Source organism: Canis lupus, chromosome 38 (genome assembly GCF_003254725.2).
Source record: "Canis lupus dingo isolate Sandy chromosome 38, ASM325472v2, whole genome shotgun sequence".
NCBI classification, from domain to species: domain Eukaryota; kingdom Metazoa; phylum Chordata; class Mammalia; order Carnivora; family Canidae; genus Canis; species Canis lupus.
Genome location: NC_064280.1, coordinates 16080684 through 16099913, shown reverse-complemented (window position 1 = coordinate 16099913; position 19230 = coordinate 16080684). Strand labels below are relative to the sequence as shown.

General features: G+C 53.0%; 1 protein-coding gene across 1 annotated transcript; it reads right to left on the bottom strand.

Moving 5' to 3' along the window:
- Window positions 1-2661: 2661 nt before the first annotated feature.
- On the bottom strand, window positions 2662-7537 carry HLX (H2.0 like homeobox). The gene is made up of 4 exons (XM_025420957.3): window positions 6931-7537; window positions 5974-6153; window positions 4998-5182; window positions 2662-3129 (listed from the first exon to the last, which is right to left on the bottom strand). Exons 1-4 carry the CDS (start codon window positions 7520-7522, stop codon window positions 2677-2679), a joined length of 1410 nt encoding a protein of 469 aa, XP_025276742.1. The 5' UTR covers window positions 7523-7537; the 3' UTR covers window positions 2662-2676.
- Window positions 7538-19230: the final 11693 nt, after the last annotated feature.

The following is a 19230-nucleotide window of genomic DNA, read 5'->3' as shown; positions in this document are numbered from 1 at the left end:
AAGGACTCTCTGTCCTGCGGCTGCTCCTATTCCAAACGAACTTTTAAACTTCTCCTGGGCTTGGGACACCTCGCTCCTGCTGGAAATGCGAAGGAACTCCACTGCCCAGGGCAGAGCCCTGCTATAGTTTCCCGGGAGAAATATTCAAGGAGAGAAGGTGGGTGGTGCAGGAAGGGGCGCCTCCTAGGAACCCTCCAGGAGCATCCCCAATGCCACCCCAGGGGCCCGCAGCCCAGCTCTTCTCCTTCCCAGTATCCCAGTACCACAGTTTTGCTGTGCCCTCCAGGCTAACGGATCCTGGCCGTGCTAAGGCCCAACTGTACAGAAATCATATCATTACAGTCCCTGGGTGATTATTTCCTTTACTTTTTAAAGGAAGAAATGGTGGGGGGGGGATTGGGGCAGCGGGCACCTCAAGGGCCTTGTGAGAGGCGAGAGGTGGAATAGCTGCCCTGTGCCTAAAGCACCAACTCCTCCCCAGTTGTCCTCTCCAGCTGAGCTCCTCTTCTAGATATACATGCTGCCACGTTGTTCTCCCTAATGCCAGCACTGGATTTAATTGCCTCCAAAAATCCCATGTCCTTGGAATGTTCTGGTTACAGAATTTCAATATTTCAGAGGTCAGACGAAACTAATCTGGATAATGAAGGCAAAATTGAAGTACAGGGAAAATGCTATTTGGGTAGCAGAGCCTGCGGAAGGGTGGAGGGATCACTCCCACCCTGGGCTAGAACCCAAGCAGGTGTGGAGACTGCTGTGCCCAGAAACTCTGGGCACATTTAAAGATAATAGCTGGCTCACATTCCCATTTAGCTTGAAGTCCCTCCTAGAGCCCTCTACCCCTCTCTTCTCTTTCCTACACTGGACCACCCTCGTTGCTCCCACTCTCCTCCCCACTGTGCACATTCCTCTAGAAGTTCAGCTCCATTTGGAGGCTGGGAGGTTGACTGGGGGCCGGGAATGGTCAGCCTGGCACCCCTACGCTGCACCAGGCCAGCAAAGGCTGAATCTGGGGCCTCTACTCCACAACGGAGGTCTTTTAATGTGCTCAAATCAACGAGTCAAAATGGAGAAGCAGCTACACCAAATCAGGGAGCTGCTAGGAGCCTTGTCACTCCAGCCAGGGGACTGGGATGTGTCCTGGGTTTGTTGACCTGAGCATCTCCAGGGTTGCACCACTCTCTACAGAGCATCCTCCCAGAAAACCAGCTCTTGACATGGACAGTAGGCCTGTAAGGAGCTCGGTGCCAAACAGCCCCGCGTGGTCAGCTTTGTCGGAAGTCTGTTTAAAAATCTCTCAACAGGGCTCTCTGCAAACTCTGGACATTGCATCGTTTTGAGGAAAGGAGAGCCTTGAGAGGCCAGGTCTTGGAGAGAGGCTGGACGCTTCAGCCTTTCAAGAAACAAAAAAACCAAGCCAGAACAACAACAACAACAACAACAAAAAAACTCAAAATAGCCCGTCCCAGTTGCAGGTTCGAGGCAAAACAGGTATTCCAGCTGTAGTGTGATGGGGAAACTGCCTCTCAACTCCTGGCTGCTTGGGGGTGGACTCACCGGGCCCCAGCCATGGCCTAACTGCTAACTGCGAGTGTGCCTGCGGGTGGGGGGTGGGGTTGGAAGACGCCTTTTTTTTTTTTTTTTTTGGTTTGTTTTTTTGTTTTTTTGTTTTTTGTAGACCCATCACTGGCCCAAGGAGAGCTAGGAGGTCTGAGCTCTGGTTTGGGCTCTACCTGGCTGTGGCCCTTTTGGGCACCTTTAAAGCCTTCTCAGGCCAGGCCTTTCGACCTAAACCACTGTGATTCATTCCTCCGTCTTTTCCTCTAGGACACGACATCCCCCCCTTAGGCATCCCTGAGCAAGGGGCAGATTGTGTAGGAATTGCCTCAAAGCTTCCACTCCCGAGGTATCTAGCGAGCGGCCGCCTTCAAATACCGCCTGTGGCGAAAGGGACCACGGACCTTGCCGGCATCACCATCCTCTCCACTTCCAACTCCCTCTCCAGGGGAAGCAAGGCCACAGGCACACTCAGAGCACTGTGACTGGGAGTGGGGAGGCCGTCTGCCCCGGGGGCCTAGCAGATTCTGTGGCCACCTCGGCCCCCTGGCCACGCTCAGGGGAGCGGAGCACGGGTTCAGGCGCCCGGGGCGCAGGCTGTGTGGCCAAGGAGGCCTGTGAACGCTGAGCCCCGACGCGATCTCCGTCTCCGCAGCGAGGCGCCTCTGAGGTCGTAGCGCTCTCCTCCGCGAAAGCGCTAGACCCCCTCCAGCGGCGCTCCGGGAGCGGGGATCCCCGGCCCTAAGGGCCGCACGGCCCCCAGCAAGCCAAGCGGCCTTTACAAACCGTAGTAAACATTTTATTTACAAGTTTGTGGCGTCCTAAGTGCAGCTCGTCTTTGCGCCACGACCCCGAGTGCGGGGAGGAACGGATTCGTCCAACACGTCACAGTGTGAACTGCTCGCGGCCCGGGAGAAGATGCTGGGCCGGCGGCGCGGGGTGGGGGGCCTCGGGCGGGGGCACTGCGCACCCCCGGGCTCTGGGCGCGGCGCGGCGGCGACGGGCGGGTGGCACCGCGGGGAAGGGGGCCCCGCCGCCGCCGCGAAGCAGGCGCAGAGTCCGGCCCACCTGGGAGGCTGCGGGCGGCACGCGGGCCCCGGGCCCCTTGCGTTGCGCAGTCTACAGGCCGCCCAGCGGCGCCGGGGCGGGCTCGGGGCTCTGCGCAGCGCCGCTGGGCGGGGGCTGGGGCGCGGGGGGCAGCTCCGAGGCGCCGCCGCCCCCGCTCCCCGCGCCGCCGCCGCCGATGCTGGCGAAGCTGAAGCTGCCGCCGCCGCCCGCCGGGAGCAGCGCGCCCGCGGCCGAGGCCTTGATGACCGTGGTCTGGTGCAGGGGCCGCTCGGCCCCCTCAGTCCGCTCCGTGTCGCTGGGGACCATGTCCAGGGACTCGGAGTCGCTGCTCTCGCTCTCGGCCTCGCCCTCCGAGCGGCTGAGGCTCCGCTCCTCCTGCTCGCCGTCCGCAGCCGCGGCCCCGCCCGACGGCTTCTCGCCCGCCTCCTTGTCCTTGTCCTTCTGCGCCTGGGCCTCCTTGGAGTGCCGCCACTTCATCCTCCGGTTCTGGAACCACACCTTCACCTGCGCCGCCGCAGCACGTGGGGAGACAAGAGGGGACGCCGAGATGAGCCGGGGTGGAGGGTGGAGGGTGGGGGCGCGCCCCTGGGCCCCGCGCGCAGCCTGCAGCCGCGGCCCCCCCAGCACCTCCAGGCCCTGGGCTCGGCTCAGGGCCCCACGGCGGCCCAGCGAAGCCCGGGCCTAGGAACCCACGAGGACGGCTCCTCAAAACGTGGCCCTCCAGACCTGACCCAGAAATGACCCAGATGCCTGTTGCAAGGCGGAGTCCTGCACCTTGCCCTCACGCCAAGGACGATTTCTGCTCTAAACCAAGGTTTCTTAACCCCACCTGAGCCGGGACTCCCCGAGAATCTGATTAAACTGTGGACCCCTGGCCCAGAAAAATATATATATAGCCCGGATTTCAAGGGTTGGGAGAACCAATGTTAATAAGAATCTCTGCTAAGCTAAGCTGGTCCCTTCCTCTACTGCCATTACCCAAGGCAAGTTTCTACAAAGGCAACTCTTGTTAAGGAGAAACCCTGGGAAGTACAGGGGGGGCAAGAGGGTTCAAAGAGTTAATCCCAGTGGGGTGGGGGCACTGCCGGACCGATGGTAAAAAAAGAGCATCTCCTTGGCAGCGTGTGTACTCAGAAGCTGATAAGGACCCTGCCCCTGCCAGGGATAAACTAATCCTTCTGCAGGCTTAGAAAATGCTGGAATTAAACCTGTGCTAAGTGGAGGAAGGGGGTAGGGATGGGGTGGAGAATCTATATAAATATATACAATCCCCTGGGGGACCCAATGCTGTTCACACAAGTTCCAGCTTCCCTTTTAAAAATAACATCCACAGCTGGTGGAAACCGGCTGGGCTCTTCCAGTGTGTGTTGGGGAGGGGAGTTGTGTAATGGAGGACAGCAAGAGGCAGGGGCAGGGGTGCACCTAACAGAGCTCTCAAAAGGTGGCCTGCCTTGGCTTCTAGAAGCCCTACTCAGAAGACAGAGAACCCAGGGAGGAAAGGCCACTGCTGTGGGGTGTGGACGAAGGGTGACTCTTCTATGTTCAAACCCCCACCCCAGAAAGTCCAGAGAAAGTCCAGTTCTTGAATCCGAGAAAAGAAAAAAAATTGAATTCAGAAATCGAATTCAAACACGATAGATCCACCGGGGTCTTGAATAAAAGCTTCTTCCAAGTAGGCAGAAGCTGCTGAAATGCCCTCGAGTATTACAAGAAAATCTTTTCTTCCTCTCTCTCTCTCTCTCTCTTTCCCCCTCCCCGCTCCTCCCCACCCAGAGATTTTCATGAGAGTTTATGCCGCTGGAAAATCGGCCTGACTCTGACTGCTGCTGAGTGCACTCCTCGCCCTGCTGGGGCTAAGTCATTCCGTTTGAAATGATGTTTTCACTTCCTCACAAATGGGGATTTCACAATCCAGCGGCAGCGGGAGGAGGAGGAGGGAGGAAGGACCGGAGGAGGAGGGGAAAAAAAACCCAACAACAATCTCTTGACTTTGGATTTTTTATCTCTTCTGAAATAAACTGCCTCCTACAGCGAATTGCACTACAGTGGAGTACATAATTATTATCTCCTGCGGCCTATTTGCTTTCTCCGCGGTTCTTTGGCCTGTTGGCCAAAATAAACACGCAGCGCTTGTTGACATACATCTTTGGGGATGGGCTCTTCTTTCCATCCTTCTCCCCCACCCCCACCCACCCCACTCCACCCCGTCTGCCTGCCCCAAGTTTCGACGCCTACAAGGTCTCCAGAAATTCGGGACTTGGCGTTTCCCCTGCAAACGGGCAGTGGGCCTGGGTGGAGGGAGACCTGGGGCTAGGCCGCGCTGTGCCCCCACCAACCCGTTACCCCGCCACGAGCCGGATATCCCGCTTTACCTGCGCATCTGTAAGGCCTAGCATCGCGGCCAGCTGTTTTCGGTCGGGCTTCGTGACATACTTCTGAATCTCAAACCTTTTCTCCAGGCCTTTCCTCTGCAGGTTGGAGAAGACCGCCCGCGACCATGAGCGCTTCCTTTTGTATGTCTGCGGCATGGTGTCCTTCGTGAGCACCGCGTAGGGACCTGCCACCGGGCAGTAGCAGGAGCAAGAGAAAGACAGGGGGGCTGCATTAGTGTCCCACCCGTGGTCTGCTTGAAACTGTTTTTGTGTGAGCCGTGGGCTCTGCCCCCATTCCAAAAGCCCTTGACGCACATGCCGAATGGCCTGTCGAGGGAGGAATCCCACATCTCCGAGGACTTTAGGCATAAGGCCTACAGGAGAGTGGAGTGGAGACACCCGGGCAGTTCGACCATTAATTCCAAAGCAGAAACCTCAACCTAATGCATGGCCTTCGGGCACGCAAGAAGGAGGCGAAAATGCCCCTTGGGCCTGAAGGATGCAGAGATGACAGCTTTGACTCTCCTGTTGTGTGTGTGTGTGTGTGTGTGTGTGCACGTTCCTGCAAGCGTGCGCACAGACAAAACCTCCTTGGGCAAAGCCTTTGAGGTCATTCCCAACTGAGTGTATGTTAAAAAAGCAACACTTCTTGCAGCATTTTCAAGCCACTTTCTGGCGCAAAGACTAGGGAAAGCCCCTTCACCCCAGCTCAGGCGCCCACGCAAAGGCTTTCTCTGTGGCACCCCCTCTGGGTCCCCCACCCCCTGCCCCCCCGGGAGCCGCCCGGAGAGTGAGCTAGCTATCTGAGGACTCTTTCGGTTTCTGTCTCTGCACTTGGTAGCCTCCTGCACCAACTCCGGGATCGCTGCACCGAGGTGGCCACGTGAAGCGTCAGTCCCGAGTTTTGCATCAGTAGACCTGCCCCCCATTAGGCCGGCGCTCTCGGGGAGTGGAGGGGTGGTGAGGGTTTCTGTACCTGGAAACGTGTCTTGAAACTGATGCTGAACTGAATTTCTCGGGTTCGAGCTTAAGGGGCTCAGGATGGCAGACGCCTCGTTAATGGGATCTAGAGACGCGAAGAACTGGCCGGCGGAGGGCTGCAGGCCTGGGAGGTGCACCCCTGCGGGCCGCCCGCTGGTCAGCAGCGACGTGAGGTCTGCAGACAGGGAAAAGAAGAGCTGGTTACACCTCGGGCAAACCCACACTCCCTGGCCGAGTTGTGCCTTCCCACCTCCTCCATTCGGTTTTCCTGGAGCAAAGTGAGGAGAGACCCTGGCCTCCCCGCCGAAACCCCCTCTCTCCTGACTGTGGCCAAGGGGTGATGCGCAAAATGTTCCTGTGTGTGGCCCACACGTCCACGTCTACACATACAAGCGAGGAAGGGCTTTATAGAAAACGGGCAAAAGCACTTTCAGGTGCTTGCCTCGAATTCCACAAACTTACCGCCTCCCCGGAGAAGGAGCCCCAACTCCACTGTCTCCTGGGAGCCGAAGGTCTATTTTTGTTTATCTACATTCCTCGAGTGGAATTTCACTAGAAACCAGATAAATGGAAGGGAAAGTGTTCCCCCAGAGGGTTTTTTCCCCCCTGTCAAAATTAATATGGTTCTCTCTCTCTAGATACGGGATTCAAGAGACAGATGAGAATCATTTCAGCAAATATTGACCCCCAACGATTTTTATGAATAATGACTCTGTAACGTGTGTTTTTAAAGCATCCCTGGATTCCTTTTTTTTTTTTTTTAAACGCGGAGCAGGTGAGTTTTAAACCTAACGTTTCACAGTCTTCTTACAATTCACCTTCTTCTCCCTCGTTTTACCGGTTTGTCCTTAATTGCGCAAATACGCAAAGGCATCCCAAAGGGCCCTGGGACGGGGGAGTGCGCCAAGGCCCTGGTCAGAGGCCTGCAGCCTCTCGCCCGCCCAAGACCTACCTCTCAGCGTGTTGCCTTCCTTGACTTTGGGGTCAAATTCTGCAGACAAAATGCGGTCAATTCCAAATTTGAGGTCCTTGCTAGAGGGGGCCGGGGCCGAGCCGCTATGCGGGGGGTTGGGGAGCACCCGCGCCGCGGAGACCGGGGGCTGCAGGGCGCCAGCCCGGGGTGGCGGCGGAGGCTGCTGCGGCGGCGGCGGCTGTTGCTGCTGCTGTTGCTGTGGGTGATGGTGGTGGTAGGCGGCTGAGAGCGGAGACAGCCGCTGCGGGAAGCCAGCCGGGACCTCGGAGGGCGCCACCACCGGGGTGGGTCGGAGCGGGGATCTGGCGGCTGCTTGGAACGACGCGTGCGGGTGAGCCGAGCCCAAGTGCGCGGTGAGGGCGGCGGCCGAGGCCCCCGCCAGACCGTCCGGGGCCGCCCCCGGCTCCCCCACGCCCGCGTGCAGGATGTCTGCGATGCAGAAGGAGGGCTTCTTGACCGCGGCGGGGTCCAGCGGGAAGGAGCAGCCGCCCGGGCCGGCCGAGGAGCAGTAGGCGGCCGACCAGAGGCTGAAGTTGGAGGCGTAGAAGGGAGCCAGCCCGGCGGCGAACATTCTGGCTGGGAGCGCCGAGCTGCCGCCGCGGCCCGGCCCGGCCGAGCGGGCGGGTGGATGGGTGCGCGGAGGGGAGCGCGCGGGGTCCCGGGGGCAGCGGCAGCGCAGCCGAGGACGATCCGCTTTCGCTTCTCCGTCCGCACCGGAGACAGGCCAGGGAGCCCTAGCGCCCCCGAGGGAGGAGGCGAGGCCCGGATCCCGGCCGGTCCAGCCGCGGCCCCTGGCCTCACTTTAAAGGCGGCGCGGCGCCCGCGCTCCCCGCGGGCTGGAGGCGAGCGAGGGGCCCGGGGCGGCCGGGCGGGCGGGCGGGGCCGCGGGGAAGCCGGGGAGACAGGGGCCGGCCAGCCGAAAGAAAACCCAAACAGCTAAGCCCGAAGAGCTAAATTTAAAACAACAACAATAATAATCCGTTAGTTTAAAAAAAAAAAAAAAAAGGTAATAAGAGAAAAGAAAAAAAAAAAAAAACTCCTCTCTAAAAACTCCCAAAGTTTTGGCAGGAGCTTCGGAGTCAGACCCAGGGTAGGACCTCGATCCGAGCGCCCATTGGCCATCCTCCTGGCCAATGGGAGCGGGGAGTGGAGGGGAATTGGGAAAGGGGGGCGGGGCCTGGGAGGTGGGCGGGGCCTGGGAGGCGGGCCACGCCCCGGCCACGCCAAAGTGTTTGCTGCTGCCGCGTGGGCTGCGCAGGGGCCGGGGCGCAGGGGCCCGGGCGGCGGCTCCCGGGGCTGCGGAGCCTCGCGGAGCCTCTGCGGCTCCAAAGCGACATCGGACGCACAGAGGTGGTCCCGGAGCTCCTGGCCTGCTTTCTCGGGGGCGCTGACGCTCCCGTGTAGTTTCACGGGTGCAGAGCCCTCCCCCTGGAACACGGGGGCGGCCCCCTGGGTTCCCTCCTCCTGGCTTCGCTCGGGCCTGATTCGTCTTCCCTCGGCCTTTATCCCGAAAGCCCGCGTCCGCGTCCCCCGTGGGCTCCCGCCGCCAAGCCGTGGCGCGGGGCAGCTGCGGTCCAGAGTCCCCGCCCAACGTTTTAGCACCGCGTCCGCCGCGCTGCCTCGGACACCCTCGGGGAAGACAGGAGGGGCCGTCGCAAATTAGCTTGAGTCCCCGAGCTGTCACACGGTGACACTTGGACGAGTAAGCTTGCAAACAAAATAAGATGGATGTCTCCGAACGTCTCCCGTGGACGCGGCCGAACCCTCCCCCGAACCTCAGGCGACAACAAAACAGGCCGCCCGGTCCGAAACCCGGGAAGGCGGCACGAGCGTGCGCTCCTCTGCTGCACCTTGTAGGAAATGTCACCCTCCCGGCTCCACCACATCCCCGCGTCACGTGGGGGCCATTGTTTTGCAAGTGCCCTCAAGAGCACATTTCCTTGGGGTTAAATGCTACTTCAATTCAGTGACTGTTTCCCCAGGAACCCCTTGGGCCTGGTCGCAAAAGAAGCTGCAGTGGTGGCCACCCTCTTCCATTGGTGCTTTGGATCTTTAGAGCGCAGGGTGGGTGTAGTGGGGGTTTTCTGCAACATCAACATCTCTATTTTAAGAATTCGTTCTCTTTTAAATTACAGTCAGAATGGATTTCCCCACCCCTCTCCCAAACAAACCACAGGCCACCCAGATGAGCTCTTCTTGCACATTTTCAGGAAGAAAATAAAATAATAACAATAATGAAACCACGAAATCTTTTGTTTTCGATTGCCCTAATAAGCATCTCCTAATTGAACTTCTGTGCTTCTTCAGCACTTCTCCCTCCCCTCAAAAAAAAAAAAAAAAAAAAAACTTTGAATACAGTTGCATTAAATCTTCTGTGACATGTTTTATTCCAACTAACAGGTCTTACCAAATAAACCCCGAAAGGCAACTGAACTTGCCATGCCTATGTCAAATTCAGGATTTGGGCTAATTAAAATATATTTCTGGTGGCTTCTAGCCTCTTGTTGCCAATGCTGTCATTTTAAGCTTTTGACTTTCTCCTGGAAAGTAATCAATCACTGATCAATCACTTCCGGCCAGGCAGCACTAGAACGTCCCCTACACCTGCCCTTACCCCTTCTCCCTGTCTTTCTCTCTCCCTCTCTAGGTCGCTCTCTCCTTTTACTAAAGGGTTCCAAAGCTTGCTCCTTGCAGCAAGGACAGAGGTGTTCTTTCCAGAGATGGAATGGAGTGTTGGATCGCCTGGGGAGGCAGGCATCTGGGGCTACAGAGACAGGGAAGACCAGTCGGACCTCTAGCCACTCAAAAGAGTGACAGATATAAGGCGGCCTGGGGCGTTGGAGCCTCCTTGAGGTGTTCCAGGGGAGGTGTTGCGGGGCAGAGGCCCGGGACGGTGGCGAGCCTGGGCTGGCAGGGCGCGGCCCCTCTGTAACTGCACAGCTCCCAGGGACCATCGCCGGCGCCAGTGCGTGCAGGGACGGCCCTAAACCCCCTTTCCCAGTGTCCCTTCTAATTGCAATTTGACTGCAAACATCCCGACTTGCGTCCTACTTTCAAACGCAAGGTTCTAAAGGAGGCGTATTTAGGCCTCACTGCTGCCAGCCGCCCCCAAATAAGACAGGTCCCTAGGAGGGTGGGGGGTGCAGGGTGCACAGGGGGCGGAACGCGCGGGCCCTCGGGGTGTCCCGAGGCGTCCCCAACCCGCATCTGCTGCATTTCAAGGCCCGGGAGCGCGCGGGGCAGGCGTGGGGGGGTTGGGGGGTGGCCGGGAGGCGGTTTTCCCGCGGACTCTGCGCCCCGCCGCGCGCTCCTCGGTGTCCCCGAAAGGCCCGCGCCTGGGACGTGGATCGCAACTTCGCGCGCGCCCCTCTGCTCCCCGGGCGCTCGGCTCCAGGGCGGCCGCACCAGCGCCACCCGGCCTACCCCGAGCTCCTGGAGCGAAGCGCAGGAAAGGAAACCTTTGCAAGGACCCCCTGCTCCCCGGACCTCCCGCCAGCTCACACCCCTTCCCCGGGATCAGGTGTCGCGGCCGCGGGCCCCTCGCCCTGTCCTGGGCGCGCTGACTCCCCTCTTCCTTACTGCCCACCCCTCAGAACCAAGAAAGCAGCAGGAAACCCCGGGCTCGCCGGAGTTCAGGTCATCTCCTGTTTTTTGATGGGCTCCAACCCGTACTAAATGAGCGGATGTGCCTGCGAGATTGGTCTCAAAATAGAAGCGGCCTTAGTATTTTAGGATACTGCAGAAATCCTTATTTCTTCCGGAGAAAAACTCTATAATGACTCCTAGCACTTCCCCTTTCAATATTTGTGCAACTTTATCTCCACCGACAAGTTGCTCGGGTGACGCAAATCCGCCCTTGTGTATTACAACCACCAAAATAAATGCGCGGAAATCAATCCCCTTCTAGCAATGAAAATATAAATATACAGCTGCGACTTTCCCCTTTAATCTTTGCTTTCCGAGCGGCTCCGGGCTGTGGCGAAATGAACTGGTCCAGAGCAATTGAGCCGGGCGGGGAGGCCCTGGGGGCCGAGGCCAGGGCTTCCCGGGGCCTGGGAGCCACGAGGCTCGGGCTCCAGGAGCAGCGAGAGGGCCTCCTGTAACCAAATCACCTCGAGCTTAAATGTGGCCCCGCTGTCTTTGAGGAAGCTCGAGTGTAAAGACAATTTCTGAGGCCGCAAAGCTGTGCTGGCAAATCACAATTGACAATGGAGCAACAGAGGTGGTTGTTTCTACCCTAAAGCCACAATGGCAGGGGTTTCTGATCAATTCTGAGGGATGCCTTTAATGCATTCAACTCTCTCCTTCTCTTTTGCTGGGTAGACACGGCCAAAAACTATTTCACTATACTGCGAGTGGATAATGCCAGAGAAGGTCCCTTTTATAATAGAACAATTTCGTTTATGGGAATCTGGGATTGAAAGACGGGGCCTAAAATCAGAGGTTTATGCATGGACCCAAGCAGCCCTTACCTTTTGGTTGCCCCTGTCTTTACAGCCCCCATACTGAAATCACCAGTGCAAATTTTTGTCCTAAACCTGGGGACACAGATAAACACCCACAGAGCAGAAAAAGTCAAAGACAGTGAATGCTTACCGTTGTTTATTGCAGTAACATAACTCCACGAGGGTTTAAGCTGCCCAGATCTGCTATCTGCGGTTTTTTTTTTTTTTTTTTTGGTTTTGTTTTGTTTTGTTTTCTTGTACACGCTGGGCAAAATAATGTGCAAGGCAGCGGCTCTGTGGACTTGGGACTCCCCCCAACACCTTTATTTTGAATATTATTTCAATCGCAGTACCTCCTGGTTTCAAAGAAAAAGAAGGAAATAATTAAATATTCGCAGTCAGAAAGAGAAGGAAACAACTTCCCTAGCTAAGGATATGAGAGACTTGCAGTAGTGTTGGAATCTGCGTATACTCTGCTGTCAGCCTGCCAGCCGAAGATTTATAGACTGCGGGGCTCAGCGCTCACATTTACTGGTAGGTATGGGACCTCTGTTCCTTGTGTGGATGCTAGATACTTTGGAGTATCTTGTGGAGTTGAGGACTCTACAGACTACACACACACACACACACACACACACACACACACACATACCTTGGATTATTCTAAGCAGGCCCCAACTCCCTTTTCCTGGAGACTTTTACTTATTCCAGAACTAAATAGAGTCCCTGAATGTTCCTGAAGATAGTTAGACTTTGATACGGGTTAGAAAAGACAAATAACAATGGGATAGGAAAACCAGGTCCATAGCCACTGATTTCTGCCTTTTCCTCGTCCCCCAGGTGTGACAGACTTGCAGGTGGCCAACTCTTTATGTGCTCATGGCTGTGCCCCTGACCTCCTGCCCACAGATGTGGCTTCAGAGCCTCAGACGACCTTCCGGGTCTGCTCGCATTTGCCCTTGGCTCTCACAGAGTTTCTCACATATGTCCTTCCCTCCATTACTAGGATATACCACTGCTCACACGTGTACCATGCCCCCCTCACGCACATATACACACACACTCATGTGCTCACTGTGGATCTCAGAGACTGAACAGAAGAGCAAGCCAACAGTTTGGGGTTTTCTCCTGTTGCAAAGAGCTACTTTGCTGTTTCTCCAAGTCACCTTCTGCACACCCAACCAAGAGAGATCTCGGATCTCATAAAACCTAATAGTAGAATCCATTTCAGCATGTGCACCGTAGCAGACTCACCTATATTTGCAGTGAAATCATGTCCCCATAAGAGTAAACTCTGAGAAACCATCTGTTAACACCTAAGATTTGGTGCTTCCTCCAACAGGTTGCATCTGGTAACCGAAACAGCACTGGCCCACTCTCAGGGCATTTGCCTTGTGGAAGCTGGGGGGATTATCTGAATCATCAGATCCGAATAGCTGGGGTTTGGCGTCCAGTGAGTAAGCTGAGTAATAATATGGTAGGAGAAGGAGGTGTAGGTGAAAATCATACACTTGAAACAAGTCTGGTGTTGAGAGGGAAAAAGGAAATCACTCCCAAAGTCATATTTCTCTAAACAAACAAACAAAACCTCTCTTTCCCTTGAGACAAGTTTTCCAAGTTATAGCACAGGTTCTGAAGACTGAGAGGAACTAAGAGGCAGGAATGGGAAGGATCCTCAGAAGCCAACGAGAGCTCCTTAGGTAGAGCTGGAGGCTTGTCTCCAGCTCTTGGTCCAGGACTGGCCACCTGCACCCCGCCGGGATTGGGACAGTGACTCCTGCCAGCCCCGCCTCGGCCCACCAGGTCCCAGTGTCCCCTCCACCCCTTGGTGAGCCTGCAGAGCACCAAAACTTGGTTCTCTGCTGACACCTGCTGGGCCAGCTCTACATCGTCTGGCAGTGCCCGTCCTATGCCAGCGACGTTGTTGTGATGAAAGTTGACTCTTCCTTTTCCGAAAACACGGGTTTCTAAAATTGGCTCGGACCAGCAGCTGTTTCCTTCCATATTGCCAGCAATATGGAAAGATCCTGTATTATATATTTAAAATAACCGGACGGGGTGAGGGGAGCTGTCACCCTTCAGTACTAATATCTTACATTTTACAGATCTCAAGGCCAGTTCTCATTTATTATCTCACCCGTTCTTTAAAATAACCAGTCGTAAGGATGCAGAGGAGGTATTATTATCCTGATTTGAGTTTAGGATGTTGCTCCTCAGAGAGGTTAAGTGGCTGGCCCGAGGTTACATCGTTAGGAAATGGTGTTGCAGGGAGCAGAGGCTACATTTTCTGACTCATCAGCCAATTTCTTTAGGGGAAACGGTTCCTTTAGAGGAAATACTCTTGCCCTCAATCAGAATGTGCATTGGCTTCGGGCAGAGGCTGAAGGATAGAACTAGGTCTAACCGGGAGTCTGGCACTGGAACACTGTCAAGCACGGGCACACCGGTGACGCATCGTGGATTTGTGACAACACATGTCAGGAAGACCGTGGGTTCACAATGTTTTTCTCCCCTTCCTCTCGAAGTAGCTGAAATTCTGCTTCTGGAGGATTCCTTCTTTGGAGAGGAGGCATCATTCTATGACTGCAGGTCTCTGACCCTTCTCATCGTGCGAATACCTGAAGGCAAGGAGCTGTTCTGTCCAAGAGAAGCCAGGAGGTGGTTCTGAGCATGAGATTCAAGCAAGGACACAGGCCTTTGGGGGGCACCCAGGGAGCAGCGTGGGAGCGTTGGACACGGGCTCCTTGCAGGGCACGGAAGAGGGAGATGGGAGGATGGCATTTCAGTTTGTCTAGGGTCTGTCCTCTGTCTAAACATGCTCTAAATGGGTGCTCCACAGGCTGGAACTTCGCCACTCATTTTCTCCCACCAGCACTAAACAGTTTTGTGGGATTTCCATGCCCTGTTGAACTGCACAATAAGAATAATCTTTCACTTTTTAAAAAAAGATTTTATTTATTTATTCATGAGAGACACACAGAGAGAGAGAAGCAGAGACACAGGCAGAGGGAGGAGAAGCAGGCTCCACGCAGGAAGCCCAATATGGACTCGAGGATGGCGTCCTGAGCCAAAAGGCAATCGCTCAACCACTAAGCCATCCAGGCGTCCCCAATCTTTCACTTTTGAAGCCCACAGTTATATAGGAGTATAACTGCATTGTATAGTTATTTCTTTTAGATACACATATTTCTGGCTGAAAGCTCTTTTGTCTGAGTCTTCGCTGTTACAAATGCTTATGATTCTAGTCTCTATGGGTCTTGAAAGAGAATCAGAGTCTTAGAGAAGCAGAAAGGCAAGCCTGGGTTTACAGAAGGCGTCAATGGAGCTGGGATCCGCCTACTTACGAGTGTCTCTCGAGCTCACCCTGGCTCCAAGAACTCTGGTCCCACCACACGTAGGGAAAGCCTGAACCAAAGCCGAGGTGATGGGTACAGCTAGAGATCAGGAGAAGAATTTAAAGATGCTTAGGAGGTAGAATGGACAAATAGAAAAGACCATCTTTAAAGAGTTCCTGTTAGGGGATCCCTGGGTGGCGCAGCGGTTTGGCGCCTGCCTTTGGCCCAGGGCGCGATCCTGGAGACCCGGGATCGAATCCCACATCAGGCTCCCGGTGCATGGAGCTTGCTTCTCCCTCTGCCTATGTCTCTGCCTCTCTCTCTCTCTGTGACTATCATAAAAAAAAAAAAGAGTTCCTGTTAAAGAACAGGTTGTATTAACCACAAATATAACCATGCTCAATCATAAATTTCTAGGTGAAGAAGCTGATGCTAAGTTAGCACCAAGCTTTATGATTTTTCTCTTGCAGGGCTGCTTCCCTTCATGGGAGATGCCAACAAAATACGCATGATTCTTCGAAGTGATCAGTTGTGTGGGAGTTTGTACTTTTGAGCTCAGGGCTGATGGTTGTGTTTATTTGTCATCGGGCACACTTAAATAAGCTGTTAGATTCAGAAGTATTTACAAAACGCAGAAAGTATTTACTAAACAGAAATATTTACAAAAGCACCATTTGGTGAGTTGGGAAGGCCGTTAGCCTGTTAAGGAAGGCAAAGTTTGGAATATAATAGTATCACAAGACCCTCGCTTTTTAGAAAATAAAACACAAGTAGGGTATATTTAATCTTCAGGGGGTTGACCTTACTTCTCATTTAGTGGTTAGCTTTAATAGCACTTTACCAGTAAAATGAGAAATCGCATCACTCTGAATGTGAGACCTCTAGGTGATGGAAAAGAAAACCATCACAAAACCAACTGCCATTTTAAGACATTAGTTTCTAGATTAGTTTCAATCCCCTAATGGGCCTCACTGGATTGTTTGCTCATTGGGTTTTTCAACATCTCCAAAAGAAAGAAATTTTATTTCAAAAATACTAACATTTCAGGGGCGCCTGGGTGGCTTAGTCATTGAAGTGTCTGCCTTCGGCTTAGATCGTGATCTTGGGATCCTGGAATCAAGCCCCACATCCAGGCTCTCTGTTCAGCAGGGAGGCTGTGTGTGTCTTTCTCTTCTTCTGCCCCTCCTCCCACTTGTGCACTTGTGTGCGCGCTCTCTTTCTCTATCTCTCAAATAAGAATACTAACATTTCAGATAAGGACTTATATTACTAAGTGAAGACTTACCTTGGCTGAGTAATCACGTGAGCGAGAAGGAGCAAACACAAAAATTAAGCTGACACGAACATGTGACTCTTCACACATGGAATAGGGTGAATGGTTGACAATTATCCATGTAATTCAAGCCCAAACTCTCAGAAAGAACTGATTTAGTGTGATAAGCTCATGTGAATGATTCCCTGACTTCTCCACGTATGTCTAGCTACCTATTCAAAATTTCTACCTGTTGGTCTCATCTGTCCCTCACATTGAACTTGTGCCAAGTGGAGTTCACCATTTCCCACTCCAAATTATTTCCCCTCCAGGGTTCTTGGTAAAGGCACATCTTCTTTTTATTTTTTAAAGATTTTTATTTATTTATTTCAGAGAGAGAGAGAGAGCACAAGCAGGGAGAGGGGCAGAGGGAGAGGGAGAAGCAGACTCCCCACTGAGCAGGGAGCCCGATGTGGGGCTCGATCCTGGGACTCTAGGATCATGACCTGAGCTGAAGGCAGATGCTCAACCAACTGAGCCACCCAGGTGCCCCAGCAAAGGAAATTTTTTTAATTATTTTATTTATTTATTTATTTATTTATTTATTTATTTATTTATTTATATGAGAGGGGCAGGGGGAGAGAACAGTTGCACATTGCAGGAGGAGGAGAGGAAGAGAAGCAGACTCTCCACTGAGCTTGGAGCCTACCTCCGGGCTCCATCACACGACCCCGAGATCATGACCTGAGCCAAAATCAAGAATCAAGCACTTAACCAACTGAATTACCCAAGTGCCCCTGTAAAGGCACTTTTTAAGAAATTATTTATTTATTTATTTGTTTGTTTGTTTATTTATTTATTTATTTATAGAGAGAGAGAGAGAGAGGGAGCAGGTGCACATTGGGGGAGGGGGAGATGGAGAGAAGCAGACTCTCAACCCCAAGATCATGACCTGAGCCAAAATCAACAGACACTGAACCAACTGAGCCACCCACGCCCCTCAGAGACACTTTTCTTACTTTCTTTTTTTTTTTTTTTTTTGGTTTGGTTTGGTTTGGATTTTCTCAGACCAAAACCTGATCATCATCCTGGACTCTTTCTCTCATTCCATACATCCAACCAGTCTTCCAACTCTCAAAGACATTAGAACCCTCCCATTTCTCTCTATCCCCTGGTCACCATCTCAGTCCAGGCCACCCTCAGCCCTCCTTTGAACTAGCAGCCTCCTAACCAGCCTCCCTGCAGCCACTCTTGCCTCCCATCAATCTGTTCCATATTCTACAAACCCATGGTCCTATTAACAACTCACTTCCAGCCATAGCACTCCTGTGTCCAAAATCCTGCAGTGGCTTTGCACCAGCCTCAGCACATAGGCCCTAAGCCTGTACATCAGCTACAAACGTTCTACATGATTAAGGCTCTGTCCCTTTGTGCAACCCCATCTGACTCCACCTCTACACTATGAGAGCTGAGTCGGCCTTCTCTAGACTCCGTGAGCACACAGCACCCTCTCTGCTGTGAAGCCTTTGATGCTGGAGAGGGCTTCCTTCTCATTCCTTCTATCTAGCCAACTCTCACTTCTCTTCCAGCCGTCAGATGTACAGGACACTTTGTAAAGCAGCCCCTCTTGATTCCAGCTAAGCGAGGTCTGCACCTTCTTGGCTGCCCCCTGTAGTTCTAAGCACCTTTTTGAATTAGGTCCCATCACATGTTTACCACCTGTCCTCCACCTATCCACGACAAACTCTAAACTGTGTGAGGGGGATCCCTGGGTGGCGCAGCGGTTTGGCGCCTGCCTTTGGCCCAGGGCGCGATCCTGGAGACCCGGGATCGAATCCCACGTCGGGCTCCCGGTGCATGGAGCCTGCTTCTCCCTCTGCCTATGTCTCTGCCTCTCTCTCTCTCTCTCTCTCTGTGACTATCATAAATAAATAAGAATTAAAAAATAAAATCTTAAAAAAAAATAAAAAAAAAAATAAACTGTGTGAGGACCGGGCCTGTGTTTGTGAAGCTAGTAAAGTGCCAGAGTAACGAATGGTTCACATAACAGACTGGCTCATGGCTTTCATATCTAAGTTGATTCGTCTTAGGATCCATCTGATGTCTTCATATCCTCTTGTCTATCTTCCATGGGCCACACAAAGAACTGAATCAATAGAGAAAAGGAACAATGTTCCCTCCATTCCTTTTACTTGTAATTTGATAATTTCCTTCATTCCAGGCTCTGAATGGGGCTGTTTATTTACTGGGAAAGCCTGCTTTCTCACACAAGGGTCTTCCCCTTATTCAAGATATCTGGCTTTAGATAATAGTATTGATATAAGGCAGAAAAAATGGAAAACAATAGGTAAGGCCCCCTTTTTTGTATGCAATCAGTATCATGAGAAATAGAAGGTTGTGAGAACTTTTATGAATAGTATAGGAATATGCTTTACATGTTAAAATCTTTTCATCAACAATTTAAGCTGAATTGTTTATACATACGCGTGCAGAGAGAAAAGATTAGGGAGAAATTGTGGACACAGGTTACCTTGTTGACCTGCCCAACACCTTTTCCTCTCGGGAACTGGCCCAACTGCATCCCAAGAGCTGTGGGTGGTAAATAATGGGACCCTGCACAGGACGAGTATGTCACAAGCAGACATGCCACCAGATGCACGAGGCTAGAGCAAAACCAACCGGACTCCTTTTCTAAGATTTGTGGAGAAGGTGAATGAGAGAGAGGATCTCTCCCTCTCCCTGGAATTACTGGTTCTGAGGAAATTATATGCCTGGGTGCCCATCTTGTCCTCAAGAGGACAAAGCCTGTCTAAGAGAAGAGCAAAGAAGAACTGAGAGAGAGAGAGAGAGAGAGTCCCGATATCAACATCTGGCATCGTATGCCCGGCTGAGGCTCATGACCTTGCAAACTTCACTACTGTTCCATTTATTTCCAGGCCTTTGTTCCTCCCTGCTGAAAATTATGGGCTCTAATTTAATTTTTCCTTCATTGTCCATTGCTTGTATTTGCATAATATTCCATAATGTGAATGTATGATAATATATCATTCCTATATTGATGGTCATTTTGGGGGGGTTTTAGGGGTCTTTTCACCATCATCTGTGGTATCTTTTTGCCATAAGCACTCTTGTGTGCTGGTCCTTACATACTGGTTTCTCTCTCCCTCTATCTCTCTATATGTATATGGAGAGATAGTGTGTGTGTAAATTTCTCTATATATATGTATATATACTATAAATAAATATG

Coding starts and splice junctions, on each gene's coding strand:
- HLX (XM_025420957.3), bottom strand. CDS start 7,522: ATGTTCGCCGCCGGGCTGGCTCCCTTCTACGCCTCCAACTTCAGCCTC. Junction 6,154..6,930: donor GGAAGGCAACACGCTGAGAG/GTAGGTCTTGGG, acceptor CCCTGTCTGCAG/ACCTCACGTCGCTGCTGACC. Junction 3,130..4,997: donor TAGGCCTTACAGATGCGCAG/GTAAAGCGGGAT, acceptor GCGGCGGCGCAG/GTGAAGGTGTGGTTCCAGAA.